General features: G+C 46.4%; 1 protein-coding gene across 3 annotated transcripts in view; it reads right to left on the bottom strand.

The window, feature by feature from the left end:
* The window catches only part of ZBP1 (Z-DNA binding protein 1), a 169,852-nt gene extending 157,666 nt beyond the window's left edge, over window positions 1–12,186 (bottom strand). For all 3 annotated transcript variants that reach the window (XM_069651089.1, XM_069651090.1, XM_069651088.1), the window contains exon 1: window positions 12,043–12,186. In XM_069651089.1, coding sequence (XP_069507190.1) covers window positions 12,043–12,064 — 22 coding nt within the window. In that variant the 5' untranslated portion in view covers window positions 12,065–12,186. The remainder of the gene's footprint in view (window positions 1–12,042) is intronic.
* Window positions 12,187–15,835: the final 3,649 nt, after the last annotated feature.

Below are 15,835 nucleotides of genomic sequence, written 5' to 3'. Positions count from 1 at the left end.
AAGTTGTTGAAACTGACACCGTCTGCGCTGGGCTGCCCGGTTGCTTCTCTCTCCTTCGTTCGAACTGGATTAGAAAGCTTCACGCAGCACGCGTCTTTGTTTGTTTCGCCGCTCTCTTTTCCTTTGTGCTGAGATGTTGAAATTGACGCTGTCCGCGCTTGCTGCTCGGATGCCTCTTCTTCCTTCGTTAAGGCTGCAATGCCATTGGTTCGAACAGTACAATGTTCAGGAAGGAAAAAGACGCTGTGAAGTACAGCGAACTTCAAGATTTGCTGATGAAGCAAAAAAGATTTGGAAGACACTGAGTAAACAGTGAACCTCCTGTTTGCTTGAGTCCCCGTTCAGGGTCCACAAACAGATTGCCATTTTGTCAGCCTCTTGGTGCTAGGTTCTGCAAGGAGGAGGGATGGGTGGGTTTGGTGGGTGCAGAGGGAGAGGCAAGATGGGAATCTTGACGTGTTGATGAGTACAGATTCAGAATCACATGCTGTCTGTGTGCCGTCTAGTTGGGATGGACACACGTGTTCTGATTTGCGAACGGAATCGATCCCAGGTGTGCTGCTTTGTTGTGAACACAACTAGCACAATCCCAAGAACTATTAATTGCAGGGCCATTTCTAGGGCAAGGTGATGCTGGGCATCAGCCTAGGGTGAGAGGATACCAGACACCTGCTGAGGGCGCCAATGGTAGGGAGTGCAGTTACCATAAGCAATTCTGGCCTCAAGGCCAGAGAGGTGGCAAAATGCCTTCGTGACTAGATTCAGTGTACTAGCCCGGGACTGTGCCAGGAATAGGAGTTTCATTCCTAACCTGACAAACTGGCCTGTCGCCTGCTACAAAGGCAATACCGACTCTCTGTCCTCACCAAGAAGAGAGTCCACATTCAAGCTTGTGTCGCTGCGGCATCTAACAACTCAGCTGAACTCTTTAAAATCTGCAAGGAGCTGGCCAAACCCTGCTGCAGTCTCTACCCCTCCTGTTGCCGCCCAGGCTCTTTGCAATGCCATTGCCTCTCACTTCATTTAAAAAACCCAGGACATCCTGTCCACCCTCTCCACCCACACTCCTCCTCTTCCCTCTCCATCTGTGCTTGCTGACCCTCCTTTAGCCACCCTCCCACCATCCTTCTCGTCCTTTCCTCTTTTAACCCCTGACGAGGTTGCTAGACAAGTCCGATCTATGAAAGCCTCTTCAAAACAGGTTCATCCCTGTTCCTCTAAAACCATCAAGGACCACATTGACACCCTCGCTCCGGCCTTTGCTGATTTTTGCAACCACTCCTTTGCCTCTGGATCCTTCCCCTCCCCTCTGAAGCACTCCTTTGTGCATCCTCTTCTCAAGAAACCCACATCTGATCCTTCTTGTCCAGCTAACTATCGCCCAATTTCCATTACTCCCTTTCTTGGCAAACTCCTGGAAAAGTTGGCCATCTCTCAGCTTAACCTTCATTCCAATTCTGTTGGCTGTCTCCATGACCACCAGTCTGGCTTCAGAGCTGCCAGAAGCACGGAAACTGCTCTCCTAAACATCCGTGAAGATCTGCTCACCAACCTTGACTCTAACATTCCCTCTGTCCTCATCCTCCTTGATCTCTCTTCTGCCTTCGACACGGTCAACCATACCATCCTGCTCAACCGTCTCTGTGAAAACTTGGGTATCACTGATCAGGCTCTGGCCTGGCTGACCTCTTTCCTCTCAGATCGACCCTCCCAGGTCCACCTTGGGTCCTTCCTTTCATCTATCTTCCTCTCTACCTGTGGTGTTCCCAGTGCTTAATTTGTAAAAACATAAGTGCAGGTGCCCAAAAAATATTGGCCCCATAATGCCGTTTGTGGTGCCGCCCTGAGCGCGGGCACGGCGCCGCACTCAGTGCAGGCGCACCGGCCACGCCAGTTCAGTGCTAGACCTACCTAGATCGGCCCACCACCAGCCCATCCTACTGCTGCTGCTCCATGTCACATGTCTGGCGCTGCAGCAACTGCTGGCACAGGCTAGTAGTGGGATGGATGGAGAAGGGCACACATGGGTTGAGAAAGTATAATGCTTTAAAGTTGGAAAACACTTGTTATGGTAGGTGTAGTGGTTCCAGCATTCCGGCAAACCCAGAGGCAAAAGAATGCATTTGAACACACTTCTAAGTTCTGTGGATGTTATCTTATTTGTCAATTTTGTAGAATGACACTCCACCGCCCGGCCCACCCCCTCCCACTGCCCTGTTTCCCAAATGGGTCTGAGTGGAACTGCGTTGCAATTATTGTCCCGGGACTCGGGATAGCTCAGCAGCAATGGGCTCGATTGGAAGCAAGACGACACAAAGCAACACAGGTTCGATCCCTGACTCCTCGCTTAGAAACCTCTGGGTATTAAGCGCGTTATAAATACGCAACTAAGATATGCTCCTCCTGTAACTGCGCCTCGATGCCCCCGGGCTGTGTGAGTGCTTTACGAATGCAAGTAAATAAAAAAGCATTCTGTTTCAGTCACTGTTGCACTGTATTTGTCTCTACCCCTTCTGCCCCATCTGACAGTCTGTTAAAGTACACCAAGTATTGTTAATCTGTTACCTCAGGAAGAGCACCCTCCCCTCAGCCCGTTCCTCAGTCACCTCATCCAGGTGTTTTGTGTAATCAATTTACTCTCAAGCCCTTATCAGTCATCACATCTCATAAATGCATCCCCCTTCACCCTTCCTTTGAGCATGGTGTTGTATAGCTTGGAAAAAGACATTTCTGCAAGACATTGTTGTGAAATCAACAGCCTGTGCTACTTCTGCTCTAGGGCCTCTTTCCACCTTAACACATTAAAAAACTAAATATGTTTTGTCACCCAATATTCAGGAGCCAGAGGAGAGTGCATATTCGGATATCTCCTTCCCACTGACATGTTCTTGACATACTTCACTAAACTACGGGGTGTAACAGACACCCACCTCTATCTGAGGATTCCTTTCTGAGGATTGCATGTGCTCTCATTCGGAGCACATGCTCGGAGCGTATTGTACCCAGGTTAAGGGGCCACATCTGGTGTATAAACCACACATCAGGATAGAAAACATGCGCTGGAATTATGTAAAAAAATGACAGCAAAACACGGTTGAGAATTATACACGAATACTCAACTAGTGCTTTTATTTATGCCGACAGATTAGTGGGCACGTGGCCTATGTTTATCCCCATCTAGTTTCCATGTGTGTATCTTTGCCTGAAATGGCATTTCAGAAGTTTCGTCTTTGTACGGGCTTTTCTCGCGAAGTGCAGCCGGTTCGGTTTCGGCCCAATACGTGCACCGTTCCGGACCGGGTCCCCTGGCTGAAGCTCATTTGTGAACTAATGAGGCCGAAAGGAAGAACGGAAACACCTAGGCAAAAATTCACAGTTCATGTTTCGCTTAGATGAATGCTATCCAGGGTCGGATTGGGGCATACAACTGTCTCGAGTCGGTCTCGCCACCAATGAAAAAGTGGCCAGAATTGCAAACGACATTTCATTCCTTTTGTAACAGTCTAGTGGGACCGCGCTGCTGCCCGTGCTCCGCCGGTCCTGGGCCTTGCCCTGCCTTGCCTCAATCATGTAGGCTACCTTCCATGGGGCCGCCACGGCCATGGTGAGCCTGATGATGACAAAAATAGGTGCACGGCACAGCGGCCCTATGGAAGGTAAGATTTTAAAAGAAAAAATGTATATTTCGGCAGCTGGGGCCCATCACTTTCGAAGTGACGGGCCACAGCCGCTACTCAAAATAAGTTATTTCTTTTAAAAACTACTTTCCGTGGGGTGGGGCCCCGGCCACCGGCCCCACGGAAGGCCAGATTTTCAAAGAAAAAAGTAAAAACATACTTTTGGGCACAATCCACGGGCCCGGCCGCCTGCGGCAGAGTCATGTCACAGAAATTGGCCTAGGCCTGGCACTGACTGCAGTCAGCAGCACACTGCACACAGGTCACACAGACAGAAGCCCGGGTGCAGCTGGGCCCCTGGTGGGGTCCTGACTCCTGGGCAGTCAGGACACCACCAGGGGACCGTGCCGCCACCCGGGCCCCGACCTGGGCCTTGCCTGATCACTTCACTGTGACAAGCTGAGGCTGCACTGCACGGAACAACAAGTGACTTACCAGCCATCCGTGTAGGCATGTCACAGACGCAGTCACCCAGGAGTCCACCAGGGACCATGCTGCCAGTCCCACCTGCGCCTCGCCAAGTCCTGGGCCTTGCCCTTGTCTCAATTATGTAGGCTACCTTCCGTGGGGCTGTCATGGCCATGCTGAGCCTGATGATGACAAAAATAGGTGCGTGCGCAGCGGCCCCACAGAAGGTAAGATTTTAAATGAAAAAAACGTATATTTGGACGGCTGGGGCCCATCACTTTCAAAGTGGTGGGCAACAGCCGCCACTCAAAATAAGTTATTTCTTTTAAAAAGTACCTTCCGTGGGACGGGGCCCCGGCCACCGGTCCCACGGAAGGCCAGGTTTTCAAAGAAAAAAGTAAAAACGTACTTTTGGGCACAATCCACGGGCCCGGCTGCACGCGGCAGAGTAATCCGACTCAGTCTGCGGCAGCCGGCAGCCCCTGGTCACAGAAATTGGCCTGGGCCTGGCACTGACTGCAGTCAGCAGCACACTGCACACAGGTCACACAGACAGAAGCATGGGCGCGGACGGGCCCATGGTGGGGGCCTGACTACTGGGCAGTCAGGACACCACCAGGGGACCGTGCCGCCACCCGGGCCCCGACATGGGCCTTGCCTTATCACTTGACTGTGACAGGCTCAGGCTGCATCGCATGCAACAAGTGACTTACCTGCTTTGCCGGCTGGGACTTGGTCTCCTGTAGGGGCCTCAGGGTGGGGTGGGAGCGGGTGCGCACACTGGCACCCGCACAAATGGAAAAGCAGGCAGAGGGGGCCCCAGGAAGCAACTAGACCGCACAACGCAGGGCAGGTTCTCTCTCACAAGTCGTGACCGACGACGCCACGCCTCGACACCTTCACTTCACAGAAACTCGTGAAATGAAGGTGGCGCCGCGCTGCCCTCTGGGGCAACAACAACACGTCACCATTTAATTTCACTGGCTCAGAAGAACAGGCAATGAAAACTGCACATTCTGTCTTACTATACAGAATGTATCAAATACTGCATAGTATCAACAGAATGGTAGTTTTCATTGGCTGTTGTTTGTAACAGTTTGTTGTTCATTGCTATTGCTGGCCCCTCCCAGGTCCAGCCAGCCATGGCCTGCAACCTGCAAGCACGAGAGAGATCGAGATCATAATGGCAAATCCCAATGATTTATAATCGAACAAAGCGAAGTGGAAGAACAAACAAAGCAACTGCATGTGCGCTGGCCCCGCATGAGTTCCGGTGCCCAAAAAAGAGTGCCGGTGTTGGCCACCGGCAACCACCCCCACAAATTAAGCACTGGGTGTTCCCCAGGGGTCTAACCTCTTGCCCTGGCTTTTCAACCAATACCTGGCAACTTTCGCCCACTGCATTGCCATTTTCTGCTCAAATTCCCAGTGCTACGCTGACGACACTCAACTCATTTTTAGGCTGCCCTCTGCCACCTCCTCTCCCTCTCTCATCTCTGATTGCCTAACTGCCATTCAAGATTGGTGTGCCGCCAATGATCTTTGTCTGAATGCCAGCAAGACAGAGATCCTCCTCATCGGCACACCTTCACCATCCTTTCCCCTCACTCTCTGGCTGGCCTCCCTTGGCCCTCCTCCTACCCCCCACCTGCGAGGCTAAGAACCTCGGGTCATCTTTGACTCCACCCTTTCCTTCTCCGCCCACATCTCTGAGGTCTCTAAAAAGTCAAATTTCCGACTGCACCTCCTCAGAGGTACTCTGCCTTTCCTCTCCTTCCCCCAGAAGCTCATGGTATCTCAAGCTCTGGTTCTCTCTAGCTTGGACTATTGTAACAGCCTCTTTCTAAATCTACCTGCCTCTACTCTCCGCCCTCTGCAACTAATCCAGAACAGGACTGCGAGACTTGTCCTTGGCCTCAAGCCCTGGGATCGTATCTCTCCAGCTCTGAAATCTCTTCACTGGCTCCCAGTGGATGTAAGGATTACATTCAAAACCCTCTGCATTGTCAACAAAGCTTTCTTGGGCCTGGGTCCAAAATACCTTCAGCTATCCCTCCGCAAATACCTCCCCTCTCGAGCTCTTCGCTCCTCTACCTCCAACTCACTCAGGGTCAACAAGCTGGGTGTAGATCTCTGTCTTCGGCTGGGGCCTCCCTCTGGAACAGCCTCCCTGCCACTCTAAAACTTGAGGAGAACCATTTCCGGTTCTGGAAGCACCTCAAGACCTTCCTCTTTTCTTCTGCCTTCGCTCCCCCTCTGCCCTGCTGATCTGTTCTCTCTTGACACTGTGCACCTGGCCACCCTCTGTCTTTTGGGCCCAGGTACCTGCTCATCCTGTCACCCTCCTGCACTGCCTCCGGGCCACCCCTTGTACTGGGGTTTGTAGCTGTACCCATACAGCACCCCCTTTTTCTTCCTGCACTTATCGGACCTACCCTGTCTGCTTCCTTAAACCTAGCACTTGCAAATTGCTGGCTGCATTACCACTGTTTGTTGCCTTTATTATTTATTTACTGTTATTTATCTGTTTCTCCTCTGCTTCGCACTTTCCACCTCTCCCCCCTTCCATGCACTTTTCCCCTCCCCCCGCTCCCATTCAACTGCGCGTTCTCAATGTCACTGGGCCGAGTAAGATCGCTGTTTTGTTCTCCCCTGTTCCCCTCCCTTGCCTTGTCGCACTCTGAAACACTTGTGTACGAGAGCGATAGAAATAAAATATCAATAAAAAAAACTAAAAAAAAACTGCATGTGTGCCATGCCTGAATATGGAATACGGAGACTGGGTCCCTGTGTAGACTGCCCTCGCACTGCAGTTTGGCAGTAATGGGGAAGTGGGAACGGTGGTGAAAGGTTATTAATGCAAGTGTGGGGAGCATTGCTATATTGGAATGAAAGTGACTGACTGCCAGGGGAGAAGAAACAACGACAGAGGGTCTGAGGAGATATGTGATGAAAGGGAGAGTTCACAACTAGCGTTTACTTGAAGAGAATTAATAGGAAAATGGATGACACAGTGCAGTCAACTTTATGCAAGAGCCGGTTCGATAGCACAGCGAGTAGAGCACCTGCCCTGGAACCAAGGTCAATAAATGAGCACCACACACCGTGGGTAATAATAAGCAGCGCTTAGATGCCTGAGGGTTCGTAGCCTGGAATGGAGGTGATCAAACGAAGAGTGAGGCAAGATTTTTGAGGAGTGGGGCTGAGTGAGCAGGGGCGTCATTTCACAACAATGCCAGGGGTAGCGGACGTGACATCACATGACCCTTGATCTCTGATGACATCACAGAAAGTGATGTCATTTGACCCCACCCCGAAGTGATGTAGTGGGAGGCGATGGAACACTACCTTTCACCCCTTGACAAAACAGGAAGTGGCATCACATAGCATTTTTGCTAAGTCTACTACGAAAAATATGGTTATGATATCACTTTAATGTGATGTACATTTCATACAAGAATGGATCCCCATATGTATCGTTAGGATCTGTGTGTATAGACTCATGTTACCAAATTACTGTGAATGCAAGCAGACGCCCGTGGCCAAATGATAATGATGTGTTATTATATAGCACTTGCGCTTAAGCGCTTTATAAAGAAAAAATATACACCCAACATCACCCAACAACCTGTGTTAGTACTCATTTATCAACCTTAGGAGGATGAAAGACTGAGTTGAGGTGTTTAAGAACAGACTAAACCAGTGACTCGCCCCCTAAAGTGTGCCTTAAATAAACCTTTAAAGAGTCTAGCAATTATTGTATAGAATTCCAGAGACACATTATTTGGTATTCCTGTTCTTTCTTATTTAGGGTCAGTGATGAAAGTGTCAGATTTGTGGCACCCGTGTTCTTTTTTTCTTCTTTTTTTTAATTTTTTTTTTTAAGATACCTGAACAAGAAAGCCAGACATTCCAGAAGTAAAGAGCCACATGGTGCTGGCCATAACCCAGGAGCTTGCACTACAAAAAAAAGGTTTTTTTTTTTTTTTAGGGTTAGCAAGGGAGACCTCAGAGGTCGCAGTTGCAACCTCTGGCGACCCCTAAATGATGTCCCTGTGAGTGAGGACGTTGGTGTGTATGTAAGAAATATTGTTCAGTATGTTACAAAAACTCATTACACTGGGTCTCCATCTCTGATGCCCACGACTTGGCCAGGTAAACCTTGCCAGAAAGTAGGGTTTGAGATCATGAGTCCTTTCTGAATATGAACCCATATACCCAATTATGGTCTGATGTTACAGATTAGTAGTCACAGTGGCTGGAGGTAACTTTGGGGGATGGAGTAAACACTGGTGTGGGCCTAGCATTTATAAGCGACGTATTGGAGCAATTGGTCACATTTTTTTTAGCCAACATGATGACTTCATGTAAAATCATTTTTACCAACAGCAAGTTAACAATTAATTGGAAAGATTTGTATGGACTCCTCTGCGTCTGTGGGAGACTCTTAAATTAAGTAACTGCTACTCCTAGAGAGTTCTGGTAAACAAATATACTTCTCCTTCTTTCTAACTTTTATTCTCTTTCTGGGGTACCTGGTTGTTATGTGGTTCTGAATGAGAAGGACTAGGTTGACTAAAATTTGGCAATTTCGCTAGGCTGTATGCAGTGAGTTTAGGCAATGAGGCAATGTATTTTATGGAAATGGTTTTATCATTTTTCTCTACTGTGTATTTGTAATATGTGATACTGATTGTATTTTACTATTGATGAATTTTGTGTATTGATTGTAAAGGTTTCATATGTAAACCATATACAAAAAAAATAAAAAATTGGAAATATTAAAGAGAGATCAAACCGTTAGTTTGGTTGAGTTTGAATGAGGCACATCTGTGAGTTCTGTGTGCATGCCACACTACTCATAGCTACACATTGCTCCTCCATTCTTGTTGCTGATTGGGCCGAAAAGGTGCACCACTCCATGATGGGTTACCACCGCTCTAAATAGATGCCCTGTAGAATGGTGTGTTCAGTGGTGGAGAAGGAGGCAGTCATTGTTGTGAAGTTACTGTTACGTCATGAATCATTTACAAAGCACACGTGCATGGCCTGTTGGCAATTATGTCTTTCTCCGGGAGGGAGGGCAACTGAATGTGAATGACCTGGAACTGAATGTGAATGACCCTATAGTTGATGCTGCAAATGTCGAGGGACACTATTTCCTGGGACTTGCGGCCGTCGCAAACCTTCCTCACCAATCCATCGACAGTTGACTGCGGTGGAAAAGAGTTATCGAAGTAGGTAGGTGGTCAATGTGGACTGTGATCAACAAAAACATTTAGCACATAAAATTGATCCCTTAGTGGTTTGGGTTTTGTGGCCTTCCCGGGTTGTTGGCGATTCTGGGAGTTTCGATGAGTAGGGAGGGGTTGTTCAAGTAGTTAAGGCACGAGCAGACTACGATCATCATTGCAAGAGTGTCCCCAGATGGGAGTCACATCTTTCGGCTTTCCTCAATACCACAGTATCAGCTGTCAGCGTCCACCTGAGTAAACTGTATCTCAGATTGCCACCATGTGTACGACATGACTGTGCATTATTAGGAATTATTAGGGATGTATGACCTGCTTTCTGTGAGTGCCCCTAAAAACATGTGCTTTCTGCTAAGATCTCGTCATGGGACCATTCCACATCATCCTGGTGTGTCGGATTCATGTGCTGTATTGATGCGCTCCCACATTTTACACTAATAGTCAAGCATAGAAGCCGCTCACCACCATTTGCGATGGAAGGCTTGGCTTTGCGCATTGAAACACTTGTGTACAGGCGCGCTATAAATAAAATATCATATCATATCAAGGCTTCCATTTCAAGCAGAAAGGGAACATTTTGAAATACCAAGCAGCGGCTCGCCACCATTATTACATAGACTAGGCATCCCTGAGGAGTCTCAGATCATCTTTCAAGCAATGGAAAACCATGGGCCTCATTACAACTATGCCGGTAACCTGGCGATAATTCCGCAAGAATACCAGCAAATGGTAATAATGTTACTGGCACTCAGTCCGGCGGAATTACTGCCAGATTATGAGTGCCAGTAATGGTAGTAAATCCCTATTCCATGAAGTCCAACGGGACTCCATGGGGAATTTGTTGGTATTACCAGCACTGGCAATACCAGCTATTTTTTGCTGGTAGGGTGACAGAATTACCTCCAGCTTTTCCCGATGAGGGACAATGAGCTTGTAACAAGCAAGCTCATTGGCCCTCACCAAGACTTTATTAGCCTGCTTTGCCTTTCCCCGAGGCACAGTCAATGTTTGAATGGCCACCATGGAAAGGAAGAAGGGTCTACGTGTAGTCCTTTCTACCCATTCCATGGTGGCCATCTTCTTTGATTACTTTTTTCCCCACTTTTTAATCGCTGCCATGGAAAGGGAGAAGGGGCTACGTGTAGTCTCTTCTCCCGTTCCATGGAGGCCATCTTCTTTGTTTACTTTTTTTAACTCTTACACTTACTCTTACGAATGGCCGCCATTGAAAGGGAGAACGGACTACTTATCCCGTTCCATGGGAGCCATCTTTTTCTTTTTTTCTTTTCTTTTTTCAGTTGCTAAATGCCAGAGCGTCTAACAACTGAACAAATAAACTAGCAGTAACCCAGTCTAATGGGCCAGAGTACTACTAGCAACAAGCCCCTCGCTGGGGGGCCCTTACCACTTCCAGTAATTTCTCAGTGGCCTGCATTAAGGGCCCCGGGGCATTACCAGAAGTGGTAATAGCCCCCCATCTTGGGGCTTATTGCTTAAGTATTATTGTTACTAACGCAGGGTACTCAATTAACCTTGAAGTTTAAAGGGCCTAATCAGCCCGACCGGGATTTCAAACCTCTGTTGCAAGGCATTGTCCCATTCCCAAAACAAGTGCATTGCACATGAGCTACCCATGCAGTGTGAAGCTATTGGTCAAATGTTAGCATCACATGCCCAGGCACTCGCACCGTTAGGCATCTATTCCCATCATATGGCAAAGCATGCATGCCAATCTGCAGATAATGGAATACTGTACTAAGGTACGCTCGACATATGCCTGGTTTGCCATTTTATGCTCATGCATCTATTCCATCTCGCAGATACTGTCATAACTTGTCTGGATATTTACATTATATGGCATCATGGCTGTGTTCACCACATAGCCTACCTACTGGGCTTGTCTTCTCCTCTAGCACTCTGAAAGAGCGTCATGGCACTCTCTGGCACATATACCCACCCTAACCACTGTCTAACTGCTTGCCACTCTTCCCCTGGAGCATCGAGCAGTGTGTTCACTGGCTGAAGAGAGCTATTGGCACTTTTTAATTGAGCGCACTATTGTTGGATATGTAGATTACACAGCGACAATAGACTTTTTTTGCGCAGGTACATCTGGGGGAGCTCCTTTCATTTAGACAATCATTTACATACGCGCGGGATAATGAACACGAATTCCTGTTTGCCATATTGTCTTCATTAGAGTCTATTTATTACAAGTGCAAGTCAATAAAACGTTAAACTGCAAGGACTTAATGATGTGGGGAAGCTGTGGGCTTTGTTGTCTAGACACTGCTCTGGTTGACGACGTCCCTTTTTGACGCTTTTGGGACCCTAGAGCCTGTTGAGGGCGGGGAGTTGTTACTTGTGTGTGAGTAAGCAGCTCATCTGAAAGCGGTCAAACCACACGGACTTCCCCACAGCAAGAAGCCCTCCCCACAACCCCCCCCCGCACCCCCGCACCCCCGACGATATCACAGGAAGATTCACTCGTCATTTTTGCCCCCCCAAACCATGTCTTCGCAAACCCATCTCTCCAGGCATAAGGGACTCCTAAGCAAGAAAAAGTGACACTTCCCAACTCCTCATTGAGCCGAAGAGATTGATATGGAAGACAGAGACCAAATTGAACAAAAAGGGCCAGTCAAGGCTCAAAAAGGGCGGCGTGGACAGACGTCACCCACCGTAGACGGTGAAGGAAGATTTACCTTCATCTGTGGCCGCTGCCATGTCGGGGAGGAGTAAGGTGGCGTGACACCGTTCCTCGAGTCGTTGCCAGCTGTCTGACGGGTGACTGTGCAGGAAGCGATCTCTCTGCAATACAGAGGACGATAGGCTGAAGGAACAGCCACTCCCCCCCTGCAAGCTAAACGTGAAGTCACATAAGTGAATCGAAAACGAAACCTTAAACTGCTGACACGAATACATGTTCTATGGCTGCTGTTTTCTTTTTTTTTTTTTTATAAAAAAGGAGAGCAAATAAACGTTCGAAAAAACTTTGCACTGCCAACAAACACCCTGATTCACAACGCAGTGCAAACTGTATTTTTGCAGTGCAAAGGGACTTTGCACCACTTTTGCACCAGTGCAAGTCACTTTGCACTGCAAAAATACAATTTGCACTGCAAAATTACACTTTGCACCACTCCGTGAATCAAGATGTTTGCTGGCACTGCGCTAACATTTCTATGAATTGGGCCTTATGTATCAAATCATATTCCTACATGAGTCATTCACCCCCACCAGTCTGTCACACGGTTTGGTGAGGCCAGGAGCAGGACATTCGATGAAGCCCCTTTACTCATTTTTGCACTGCACCAGAGTCACCACGAATGGCAGACACGATAACTCTCCCTTTGATGTCAAGTGTGGAGGTTATGTAGATGTTATCGAGAAGCCCTGGATGCAGGGTTTGGTAAAATCCTGTTGTTGGTCCATGGCATTTACCACCAACAAGGTGCGTAGGGTAAATCTGGAGACTAAACACAGTGACAATCTGGCAAAGATCATGTCATAGTTGTCCAAATATATAATCTTCCATCAGTATCTAAAGTCATGAACAATGAGCCTGTCTTGTACACTATACTCAGATGAAATATTTCATCACAATACCCCGGCAGAAGCCTTCCTTATTTCACGTGTGTTTTGCTTTCTCTAATGTGCTATATTCCCAAATGGGCAGCTGGAGAGTCAGCCTGATTGTTTTCTACTTCTAAACCTATCATGTTGTGCAAAAATACTCAATGTTTTGATTTAATTGTGGCCTACATTTTCTCACATCCAGGTATAATAGTTGGTATTTTATCATATATTTATGTGTAGCGCTTTATGTCAAACTACTAGCTCCCCTAGTTTCTAAGCTCTGTAAAAATAGGTGATATTACCGCTGACTGTAACAGTACTTAACTTATTAACCTCAGAAGGATTATGGGCTGACTCCGCCCTGCTGAAATATGATTTTGGAAAGTATACGCTGACACATGTCAGAGTTGATCTTTTAACTTGCTAAGCTAACCAATTGTGACACAGAATATGGTTAAATCAACTATGCAGTTCAAAAGAAACATTTATTAGGCTAGCTACCCACCACCCCCCTGTCCATTTCTGTCCTTCTAAAAACAAAATAGGCCTGGTCTTATGCACATCTTGTTATCGGACCACCATATTGTTAGCCACTATGTTTTAACACAGCCTACCTTGTTCTTGCGACCTTTTCTGCCCACTAATTTGTAATTTCAGATGTACCCTGCCTCGCTCCATCTGTGTCTACCATGCACATGTATCTGAAATGTATAATGTACCTGCATCTGTAATGTATCATTTATTTACTTTTGTAACCTAAGCTGTGAATTTCCTTGCAACCTCTGCGCACTGATACCCTCGGGTCTGGTGCACAATACAAATGAATAAACAAACAAACAATACTATAATCACATTTACTAGTGGGCCATGGCATATTCCTCTTCCTTCTAAGCACTGTATTAGTAATGTTTTTTTAAAAAAAAGGACGTAGGCTATATAGCTTGTCACTCTGTGCCATCTAATCTTCTAAAAACTCTGCTCCTGTTGCCTGTCACTCCTTCTGGGTGCCTTAAGGTATGCCCACTGCTTAAAGATAATAAAACATTAGAAAGCAGCTCCCCAATGGTGCACCAGGCATTCCACTGAAATCAATAAACTATTGCTGATTGTGTTGAAAAGTACTAGATTCAAAAGACATATTAGATGATGGACATTTTATTTTGTACAAAGTCCATTCACAAGATTGCCCATAGGTGACACGTGTTTCGGCATTGCTTAGGCCGTTATCAAACCTGGGCTATACATATCGACCCAAGTCACATCAAGTTGAAAAGTAAAGACATTGAATTGTCAACCCATGTCACAGAGAACCCCATAGACATCAAAACATAATACTGTATCCAACAAAAAAACAGTAGAGCCAGATCATAATGACCAGTCAATACATATAAAGGCACAACATTATAATACCATACAGACAAATCAGGGTTGACAAAAGGGAGGGTTGTTGTTAGGGAGAGAAAGTTATAGGAAAATATAGTTCAGTGACACTGTAAAATCCTTTCATCATTTGCAATTCAACATTTGGCTGCTAGTGCCTCTGGTAATCTACAGTGTGAGGATGTGGCATTACATGCATACCCATCTTACTATTCTAATAGTGATAGGTGATGCCTATGTCTAAATGATTTTTTAGCATCGAGTTGTTCACACCAAACCAACTCTTGGCTATGCATATTGACAAATAAGTCAGGTGAGCCAATCAATAGCTAATCGTGTGGGTTATTACCTATTTCATGCATGTTTAAGTGTCCTTTTCCCGGTATAAGAAACCTTGTGTGATACATGCCATATTAGTGTTTAAGTTCTGCCAAATTTATGTTGAAAAATCAACCTGGAAGTTCACCTGATTATTCTTATATGATTGTAGTCCTCCTACATTAGATTTATTCCATTCACACTTTATGGCATAGTTCCCTTGGCCCTAAAACAGTAGATATACACAAGAATTTGCCATAATAAATCTGTAAATGCAGTACTCCCCTATAGTATGCTCGTATATGAGTTGGTAAGAGGGTTACTGGGATATATCTTCGGAAAACATGCAAATACCACCTGAGGCTTCTTCGAACCATATGGCCTTTCATCAATAAAAAGAATGCTGTGACTATCGCCCGTGCCATGATTCTATCAAGATTAGACTACTGCAACATTCTGTTGGGTGGAGCATCAAAGTTTAATCTCTGGATATGTCAAACCGTTCAGAATTATGCAGTCCTTATAGCAATGACCGTTCTAAGAAGGAGAGAATTGCACTGGTTACCAGTGCAGCAACGTATTGAGTTCAAAATGGGCTCACTAATTCATCGGTCCCTTTATGGAAAAGCCCCGGAGTACCACAAAATCATGATCATGCCCTACAAGACAGTCAGAGATATGCGATCCTCTGCCCTCACCCTATTTCACAGAATCGGAATCAAAAGAGCCAGAGGCCCACGTAGATCTTTCAAGCCTTGGCTCCCTCTTTCTGGAACTCCCTTCCACTGTCCATCAGAGGGACTTCAAATCTGAGCCATTCCAGAAAATAATTGAAGACGTACCTCTTCAGTTAAATCTTCTGGGCCTCTTGGCCTTATACCTTTTCATCTACGGCACTCTAGTTTGCCTGTTGTCTTGTTGCAATGTTTGTTCACTTTGTGTCTGTGTCTGTGTCAGTGCCCCGATACCTGTGGGTTTTCGGTGCAATAGAAATAAGTAAATTAAATATATATATATATGTATATATATATATGGGTTTTCGGTGCAATAGAAATAAATAAATTAAATATATATATATACATATATGCACACTCAAGCATTGTGAAGGAAATGGCTTATTCAGAGTAATAAGTATAAGTATAAAGACCAGGGGTTTCAGATCATTTTTTTTGTAATACTGACATTCTATAGTCTTAGAGTTATTAGAGACTGCTCCGTGGT

Source organism: Ambystoma mexicanum, chromosome 3p, assembly GCF_040938575.1.
Source record: "Ambystoma mexicanum isolate Mex_15411 chromosome 3p, UKY_AmexF1_1, whole genome shotgun sequence".
Classification (NCBI taxonomy): Eukaryota; Metazoa; Chordata; class Amphibia; order Caudata; family Ambystomatidae; genus Ambystoma; species Ambystoma mexicanum.
This window is presented reverse-complemented; position numbering and strand designations above follow the sequence as displayed.